At 43.1% G+C, this 10,020-nt stretch overlaps 3 protein-coding genes across 3 annotated transcripts; 1 reads left to right on the top strand and 2 right to left on the bottom strand.

Moving 5' to 3' along the window:
* Window positions 1-841: 841 nt before the first annotated feature.
* Window positions 842-4,409, bottom strand: SARC_00920 (hypothetical protein; the record flags this gene model as incomplete). The annotated part of the gene is made up of 6 exons (XM_014305397.1): window positions 842-1,033; window positions 1,576-1,729; window positions 2,022-2,153; window positions 3,176-3,389; window positions 3,893-4,263; window positions 4,393-4,409. The coding sequence occupies 6 exons, from the start codon at window positions 4,407-4,409 to the stop codon at window positions 842-844; spliced, it is 1,080 nt and encodes a 359-aa protein (XP_014160872.1).
* A 320-nt stretch (window positions 4,410-4,729) lies between these two features.
* Window positions 4,730-7,410, top strand: SARC_00919 (hypothetical protein). Its single transcript, XM_014305396.1, has 3 exons — window positions 4,730-5,216; window positions 6,264-6,328; window positions 6,946-7,410. Exons 1-3 carry the CDS (start codon window positions 4,998-5,000, stop codon window positions 6,986-6,988), a joined length of 327 nt encoding a protein of 108 aa, XP_014160871.1. The 5' UTR covers window positions 4,730-4,997; the 3' UTR covers window positions 6,989-7,410.
* SARC_00918 (transaldolase) lies at window positions 7,115-9,261 on the bottom strand. Its single transcript, XM_014305395.1, has 6 exons — window positions 9,010-9,261; window positions 8,748-8,871; window positions 8,352-8,541; window positions 7,967-8,044; window positions 7,483-7,683; window positions 7,115-7,372 (listed from the first exon to the last, which is right to left on the bottom strand). Exons 1-6 carry the CDS (start codon window positions 9,182-9,184, stop codon window positions 7,172-7,174), a joined length of 969 nt encoding a protein of 322 aa, XP_014160870.1. The 5' UTR covers window positions 9,185-9,261; the 3' UTR covers window positions 7,115-7,171.
* Between the last annotated feature and the right edge of the window lie 759 nt (window positions 9,262-10,020).

Here is a 10,020-nt window from a genome sequence, read left to right as displayed (position 1 = left end):
TATATAGCTAACTTAAGAATAGTATTATAGTCAAGCACACAAATAGTGGGTTCGAAAACGCGAATGACAAATTCGCTCGGCGAAGGTACAAAGCAGTTGCATATGGTGCTGGCAAAGCAAAAACACTCAAGACTGTTTCAATACTCAAAGTTCTTTAAAGCAGTTCGAGAGTAGTGACATGATTGAAAGCATGACTATAAAAATTACCTTAAGCCTGGAATTATTTCCGAACACTCATGCGAAGCCACTGCGAGGACATCTGTGGCCCCACCTTACTAAGTTCAAATGCCACTATTTTGAAATTCTTTTCATTCTTAGGATCTGAATTTGCAATCATAAAACAAATTCGATGTAAGCATGTCTTCTTTTCAGTTTACAAAATACTAACACGCCCCGTGCACGGTGCTCAAACGCCTCACACGTAGATTCTCATTAGATAAATAAATAAATAGCAATGCGAGCATTGCGTACATGTCGATAATGAATAGTCGGATATTTGTGCGTGTGTTATGTGATTTTTATAACATACTAATAAAATCAGAACAACGCGCGTACTCGGCATTGACGACAGAAAGTGACGGGTGTATAGCCATATAACCTGCGGATTATATGAAATAGCAGTCAACTTAGAGCAACGCGAATACTGATACGTCGACGACGCGGAGGTAAGCTGCTTAACCGCGTACCTTGTAAAATAACATTATCAAAATTTGTTCACTGCCATGGACATGTTGCTATATGGATGATGTAAAGAATGTGTGCCTGATCAAGTGTCTCGTACATAGTATATTGGATGCATAAATTCATAGGAGCGCATGTACTCATCCATCTAACATACCCTTTAGATTGATCGCTTTGAGTTCTTGTATTTATATATAGGGATTCCAGCACCGGTCAAGCGGGCCTTTACCGGCACTAACGCCACGCCAGATACAGTCAGTTTCAGTATACACAAGTAACTTGATTTGATCGCATACTTCAACTGCAACTCCTCGTTCTTCGCTTTGTTCCTTACTATCATCACTCGATAAACCTGGTGCGTGTTTGAGGAAATGCGAGAGTCAGCAATGTACGATATATCATGTTGTATTTTGATATGATCATATTATCGAGGTGATGACCTCGAAATCGAATCTTCGTAGAAGAGTTAAGGCTGTGATAGTATCATATTTTTGTTTTCGCATCGTTCAATTATGAGTCCAATATGGCCAAGCCAATTGCAGACACGTGTAATAAACAAAAGTCTACTTCATGTGAAAGAAAATTATTATTTTGCTGGCGGCAATAGTCATAGCTGAAATGACAATACACTGTCTTCTCAATAACGCTCCAAATGGGCTAGATAAAGGTACAAATCAACGATAAATAGGAACCTAATCGGCATCCTCATTGAAACCTTGCATTTGAATCGGAGTCAATGCGATAAACAGAGCAGATTGAAATACACTCACAACAAAATGCTTGCACCTGATGTTGAGAACTATAGGACAACGAACAGGTCAAATTCGGAGTCGCATGCTACATCACGAGATTTGTCAGGTCAATCACGAACGCCCTCGGCCCGGCAACACATACCTGAAACGACGCATCCAGAGCGATATCCTGGTACATGTTCTCCGACATATCATTCTGCTTCGGGATATACGCCTTCCGCGCATTGTTTGTTGGATTGACTATCGGCTCGAACATTGCGTCACCCACAGCATACGATACTGTGGCCAACACATTCCTAGGTGATCGAGTCGTCCCTCTCCTCGGGGACGATGAGTTCGAGGTTCTAGAATCAGGACTCACCAGATCTACGGAACGAGGACTAAACCTCGCTGCACATAAGCTACTTTGTACATATACTACCCACATTTAAAACGTAACGAGTACGACACAAAGCAAAGAAGGGTGCACACATACTGGGTTTACAACTTGTATTGCGGTACAACAGACAAAAATCATAAAGAAGAAGAAAAATAGAAACTCTATAACCTTTGATTAAAAAAACACACCTTCGCCAATCTCTGACATACCTTCGCTGTGCTGGTAAATTCAGATCTTGTGGTGAATTACTGTCTGTTGCATCGAAACTTCCAGGGTACTCAAAGCCTCCCATAGCTTGTGCTGTGTCAGGTAGTGTACCAGTGCGAGGAGTGACAAGAGTTCTGCGCGCCAGTACGTATACGAAAAAAAGAAAAAGAAAAATAGACGATCAAAAGAATACAAAGATAGACTATTAAATATTCAACATTTCCCATCCCTCCTGCCATATCCGGTGACATATAGGTTCGGGAACAAGCACGTGTATCATGCACCGGTGCACGTATGAAAGAAACCAATTAATACATGACTACGAGGGACAATATAAGGTGCAATGGTCTTAAACACGCAGTCTCCATCATCCGCGGGCAGCAGAGTATACACTGGTACTACACACGACAAGTGTACCGCGTATGGAGCAAGATGCCAGAGATCTGCACTTTTTGCAGCTTTGTCGTACTGATATTGTACTATGACACTAAAGTAGAATTGAATCGATAGGATTACAGTTCTATGTAGAGATTGAGTTTCTCGTGGAAAGAATTGCCGTACGTGTTTAACACCCGCGAGAACGTCGTTTTCGCCGTCTATGAAAGCTAAACGGCCATCAACACTGTCAGAGAAAATGGCCTCGGCTACAAGCACATTGAAACGCATATATACGTGTACAGGATTGAAGGTCCATGGTCGAACTCATCCCACTTTACGAAATAGCATTGTCAATGGAGCCTGTGGAACCTGATATAGAAAGAAATTAGACTAGACATTTATTAAACAATATCTTCGATTGGGTAATATAGACTTGGATATACCGTGGCGAGTCTGTTCCAAGTGAACCGGGTGAGATGAGCGAACTACGCGTAGCCCCATCTGAGGGGCTGCCTTGGGGCGTTTTGTGGAATCGAGAGGAAGTCAGCCGTCTGAAGAAACCCACTTTGGGTGACTCGGTCTGTGGTGTACCATATGGGACGTATGAGTGTAGGCTCGCAGTGAAAACGAACCAAGGAATACTTAGTTTGTCTGCAGATTCTAGCGATTTTACCAATGTCAATTGTGGAAATAAAGGAGTATCGAGAACTAGTAAGGTTGTACCGTGCATCTTGTGAGATCAGTAGCTGTATCAACTGTGCATCACACTTGCACTTACCTGACTGGGGGATCTATGCTTGGCTGCTTTGCTGCTTCACGCCCAAAAAACACCAAAGAAATTGGAACCGCTATGGGGCGGGTAAATGAACTGGGAGACATTTGACCATCAACCACAGACCTACGCTGATAGGGCCCAGTACCGCCCGCATGCTTAGTCTTGTCATCGGTAACATGCTCGGTGGATATAGGGCGCGAGCGACTTGGCGAAGAGGCTGTGGTAGGTATAGCAGACGTGGATGTTGGTCTGGCAATGGGCTTATATCGTGTTTCCAGAGGATGTTGTGCACTGCTGTTTTAGGGTTTAGGGTTTTTTTAATGACTTGGGTATTGCAAGGTCTGACCGGGTGGACGACTGGCGGGTGCTGGGTTCTGTGGCGAACGTGACGGCCAACGGAAACGATTGCTGTGTCTCGCGCAATATCTCTCGAATAATTGGGCTCGAGAATGGATGTGAGTGTGAGTGTGATTGTCCGTTGGTACGTTCTCATTACTAATTTCTGCGGGGCGGTCAAGTCGATTGATGAGTCGGTGTGCGGGAAGGTGCTAGCATCTTTTGTCCGGCGTACTTGCGAGGATACCCGGGAGTGCTGATGCCCCACTTCGAAGGATACTGGTTGGGGGCCCGAGATATCATCCTACGATGGTGCTGACAGCGCTATAACAGGGCTACTAGCTTGCAAGGTTGATTGCATAGAAGAAAATCTCGAGAACACACCTTTCAGTATAGCCTGGGTAGTGGCATCGGTATCAGCACTATGGCTAATGTCTGCAAAGCTCACTCGCCTCAAGAGTTTTGTGCCCCCAACAACCCGCACCTGTGAGAATACGTCTTCTTGACTTTCCTTCTTAGGGATTGCTGCGGTACCATTGCATATGCTATTGGGTCTGTGGGGGAGATGGGTTTCAAAATCCAACTGCGCTGGCTTGTGGCATTCACGCACAGTACCGCCATCACTGAGTTTAATAGGGAGTATGCACGACCGTCTTCTATACAATTGCCTCCTGCTCGACGACCCTTCTGCAGAGAGCCCCTCAATAGTGGGATGTGCAGCATCGGTTTTACTGTCAGCTGGAATAGACTCATCGCTAGATTGGGGACAACAGTCGAAACTGGTGAGTCGTTATTATCAGCCCTGCCGGGGGGCGGATTTCCCTCCATGTCTATCTGATATCACTATGGTACTGTACATCTGAAACCACCCGTGCATCACATACGCACATACAGAACGCATGCATACTGCGTATGTAATGCTAGCACACCTGTTGCGTGTTTCAATAATAATGATTTATGGTGGACCTACATATCATCAATTGATCTCAGCGATTATCGCGGAGTTTATTTTTGTAGACAAAAAAAAAGAACGACATATTTAGGTTTTAGGGTTGAGTCGGTTGTATACACCATAGCCTCCTAAAATAATTACAGTAGGCGGCTACATGCAAGCATACACCATAGCCTCCTAAAATAATTACAGTAGGCGGCTACATGCACGCATACACCATAGCCTCCTAAAATAATTACAGTAGGAGGCTATATGCACGCATACACCATAGCCTCCTAAAATAATTACAGTAAGAGGCTATATGCACGCATACACCATAGCCTCCTAAAATAATTACAGTAGGAGGCTATATGCACGCATGTAGTAATATTGTTCTAAATACACGTATGTAAGACATTGTTGCACACGGTGTTAACTACAACAGTTTATTCGACCAACAACCCAAAGGCACACATCATGTTCCTACACGTTAGTATTAGTAACTATTGTGTCTCGGATTTATAATTGAGCACTATATGCAGCACGTACGTGCATAGCATGTGTGATGCAACCAACAGGATCAGGGTGCACTACTCTACACAGCCACAGCTTGGTCTCCAAGCGCATGCGTTCACACAGACACAGACCCAATCCACACAGATACCTAAACCGAAGTTTGGCATCAGTATACTAAAACTTGACAACTATCTCACCGCCCCCGTGGAAGGCCTGGACGACTGTTTGCTCGAACCTGGCTCTCAGTCGAACTACAGTGAGGTGTGTTTGCCAGTCTCTCGCGTGTGATGTACCACCAATCTGTGCTAACTCAAAATCCTAGATATAGTGTAGATGTACGGAATAAACCTGGCTCTCAACTAAAGTACAATGCGGTGTGTTTATCTGCCTGTCGCATGTGACGTACCACCTATCGTGTGCAAACTCGATTTGTGGGATATAGAGTTTTTAGAACGCGGCTTTGCTGAGTTGTTTACTGTGTGCACACGCAGTGAAATTGTTGGGGTAAACACGCTAACCGCATCAAATACCTGTTGTATATCATATGAACTTGTACAAAATCGTGCACACAAGATATGTATTCTACTGTAAAATATGTGTTGTGATTCAAGTGTGGCGCTGGTGGGCAATAATAGCAGAGTCCTGCGTCATACGATATGTAGTATAGATGAATACAAGCGCTCACCAGATATATATGCTATAGCCAAGATCAGTGTGCACGCCGTGGTATGACGTGCGTGTACGTGTATGTACACACACACACACACACACATATATATATATATATATGGGGTAGATTTTGTAGATATAGTTGAACAGCTTACAAGGCACAGTCTATGCATGTCGAATCTATTCTTTCGTCGTTCAAAACGGTTTGATTCTCTAATCTAAGCAATTCTATCATCTCGGAACTCTCAAATTATGGAACATACAATACAATGCTGTACTCGTTATACTGAGCGGTCGTATAATAGTCCCTTTATTGCTGGTGTATCCATCACATCAATTTCACGAGTGCGATGTACATGTTTACCTTGACGGTCAGAAACAACTCAGACTGAGTGCGAACGTATCAATCTGAGCGAGGATTGATGGCTCGCTACAGGATGAGAATAGTGGTAAACATCTCCTGTATTGATCTGGAGGGCTTTTTCGCCCCAGTAGATCGAGACTACTCAAAGCCGACGACTTTTTCACCTTAGAGTAGAATATGGTGTCCATTCACTAGCACGTGGTTGTGAGCTAAACGTCTCATGACAAAGAACCATCAATTTTTTTCCACACCCTTCTCCGGCGACACTGTTGCAGGTTCCCGTGACCCGGGTGTTTGGATCGACCCCAGCCAATCAGAAGTGCTGCTTACATGTGCACGGGTAAGTGGGAGTTCGGACACAATTTGCATAGCTATTTTCGTCTCACAAATATACACAAACTATGTATATTGACAACTGTTTATACACATGCGAGTAAAAGTGCATGGTTATGCGCATGGTTGGTTGTTGCATGCAATTCGATGCTCCAAGATCATGGTCAATCGTAGGTTGTGGAAGAAGTTCAAAATTTTAGATGGTCGTAGTAGTCGGCACACCCTAATGTATGACACTGAAGGATTAAGCATGGCACAACGTGTACAAGTAGCGGTCGGTAGTGCCATTTGAAAAACAAGGTAAGATAGTGAGGGATTGATTATGCCAATAAGAGGGCACATTATGCAGTGTCCGATAAGCATCGAGGGATTAAGCATGGCACAGCGTGTACAAGAAGCATCAGTATGTAGCAATTCCAAGGTTTGTCGCCTATACCCTGAAAACCTGGATATCCCATGGTGTATATGCCAATCTCAAGCAGGCGGATCGTCTTTGCGGAAATTCTTGTTCTATCTCAAAATTGTGAAGTGGATATATTACAAAGGCGAAGCTACCTACTTAAGACTCGACACATTCTTCTGCATGCAATACACTAACTGAGTCCCCGATCATTTTGACACCAGTACACTTGCAGATGCCAGACATGAACTTGAGCATAGCTACTAAGAATCTGACTGAATTCTATAACATACGCCGTCGAGTCAACACCCTTAAATCATGAAGACACAGCCCCTCAAGCAACAAATCGCATGGCCCCGTGAACCACGAACTAAGAAGTATACCATAAAGGGACAGTATCTATAGTAAATTTATTATCATCGATAGTGACCCAACTCACGCAGTGCGTACTTAAAGAGCCTCAATCTTTCCAGTGAGAACCTTCTCCAGAGCAAGAGTGTCCTTTGCAAAGCCTCTGATACCCTCAGCCAGCTTCTCAGTGGCCATGGCATCTTCGTTGAAAGCGTATCGGAATTGCGCCTCGTTGAAAGACACCTTGGGGATATTTAACTCTTGCGCCTTCTCTACAGAAAGCACTTCGGGAACCTCGTCCTGAAATAGGCAAAATTACGAGAGCAGAGAAATGAGCCGGTTATTCCAAAGAAGTAAATTTGATGTCACTCAACGAGGGTCTGATTCGCGAAAAAAAATTCTTTGCATACCTCAGAATCGCGCAGCTTCTGTAAAAGCCCTGGGCTGATGGTAAGGTAGTCCACACCGGCTAATCCCATGATCTCCTCTGTGTTTCTGAAAGATGCACCCATCACAATTGTGTTGTGACCGTGCTTCTTGTAATAATTGTAAATTTTCGTTACTGAGACAACTCCTGGGTCCTCCAATCGTGCGTAGCTCTCGACATTATCCTGCGCAGGCGACAATTCAAGTTTCAAGTTTATGATGATTAAAACCGAGAACGACTTTACTGAACTACTCTAACCAAATTAGCCACAATGAATATCCAAGTCGGACGTGCTCCCAAATGCAGCAAAAGTACATTCACGAGTGAAAAGACCTATTGCTCCCGCACTAATTAAAAAACCAGACATATACTGCCAAAAAATTGCTTATGACATGCACATGCAAAAGCAATCCACTCAGATAAGACCTTCCCCAGCATGTGGAGGGCTAAGTGAAAACTGTACATACCCTTTTCTTGTAGAAATCGAAGATACGTCCTACGAACGGTGAGATAAGAGTTGCGTTCACCTCAGCACAGCAGACAGCCTGGTAAATTTCGTATATGGAAGGATCCAAGGTAAGAGGAATATATGCATGTTGTAATGACATAATTAAGCGAAACGGAACATAGCCCCTATCGTACATGAAGGTGATGTAATTAATTGATAGTCGCCATCACGACAGAAAAAATATATGAAATTATCGCTCTGTGGCATCTCTTTTAGATCGTGTTCGTGTGTTGGTCACTAGGTTTCCTTGACTAAGCGTGTCCGCAAACTAGAAACACTTGAGATTCGGTAGTTCCTATACGAACGTGTAGCAGACACAAATATCCAACAACTGTCGCACATACCTGGGCAAAGTTGAAAATTAATGTCATGTTGCAATGGATTCCCTCAGCCTCCAGAGCCTTGGCCGCTTGGATTCCCTCCCAAGTAGATGCAAGCTTAATTAAGATACGGTCGGGGCCGTAGCCCTTTTCCTTGTATAGCGCCATTAAGGTGTGAGCTTTTGCTATGCTGCCCTCGGTATCAAAAGAGAGTCTGAAAAGAAAAGAAAAGAAAAGAAAAGAGAAGAGAAGAAACATAAACAGTTCAGTATACCTCAGTCATGACCGCAGTGATATAGTGCACGTAACAAACAAACGAACAGCAATTACCCGAACTGAACCCTTCACCGTCTAGGTATAGAACTGTGTATTGGCCAATTATATGCTGCTGACTAACGCTCAAAATGTCGAGTGATTTACCTTGCATCTACTTCTGTTGACACGCGACCAGGGACAATCTTCAAAATTTCACATCCGAAGTTCACAGAAAGCTTATCCATAGCAGACTCAACCTGTTGCTCGATGGTCTCGCCGTTCTTCTTGCCTACAAAACACAACGGAAATTTCGAGAAAAAATAATATCAGCAGACTGAAATAAGATACTTCCTACTGGCAAAGCAATTGATAGAATTCCGTGTACGATCATAGTAAGATAGAGCGATACAGCTGTATACGAACTTACCATACTGACAGGCGTCTTCGACAAGTGCACTATACTTCTCGATCTTGGCAGCAGCGGCCAGTAGCGACGGGTTTGTTGTTGCGTCTTGAGGTGTGTAAGCGGCGATCGCTTCGAAGTCACCGGTGTCAGCCACTACAGTGGTCAACTTCTTTAGACTGTCCAGAGATGAGGTCATGATGAGAAAAGAGTTTGATGTAAAATAGATAAAACTTATGATAAGAACGACGATATAATGAACATACTCGTTTGCTTACAATCCTATTTGTATTTTTATTCTACCTAGAGTTTTAATTTTTTTATATTTTTAATAAAAAACACACAAAGGACTCATCGGCCCTCGGGGGCAGAGGTGAGCTGAGGTGAGTCGCCGAACATCCAACCCGAAATTCCATATATAGTATTTTTGTTTGTATACAGTATTTAAAAATACATAAATAATTAATCACACAACTCGCTAGTCTTTTTTATACATATTTTTAGTAAAAGTAGGCTATGGTATGTACACACAAAATATTTTTTTGTTCTTATAAAAATTAAAAAAAGAGAAGAGATATATGTAAATATCTTGTGTGTGTATAACTCTACGTCACGTACTATATATATATTTTATGTTTGTATTTATTCATTTGAGTCCCGTGGGTCCGTGGCCCCGTGCCCGTGGCCCCATGTCCCATGACCTGGCTTGGTTTTCGACATGGTCTGAAAGGTTTCCGACGTGTCCGACATTTTTTTTAACCATATTAGTTTCCGACAATGTCGGAAACTATTTCTGACATACGAAAAAATGAAATCTGTACAAGCCAATCAGAATAGATAAATGACAAATATTAATATTCCACCAATAAAATTTGCTATATCTTACACTTTTAAATATAAGCCAACTAAACTGTAGATAGAAACGGCTGCAACGCGGTTCACCGTTGGCTTTCAGGCGTTCGGTTCACGGTTCAGTGATCGTCGTTCACAGCGTTCAGGCGTTCACGGCCACGCCTTCAGTTGTAACATCTTGAA

The sequence above is a fragment of the Sphaeroforma arctica genome (assembly GCF_001186125.1).
Source record: "Sphaeroforma arctica JP610 unplaced genomic scaffold supercont1.32, whole genome shotgun sequence".
Lineage (NCBI taxonomy): Eukaryota > Ichthyosporea > Ichthyophonida > Sphaeroforma > Sphaeroforma arctica.
Note: the sequence above shows the minus strand (reverse complement) of the source record. Positions and strands in the feature narration are given on the sequence as shown.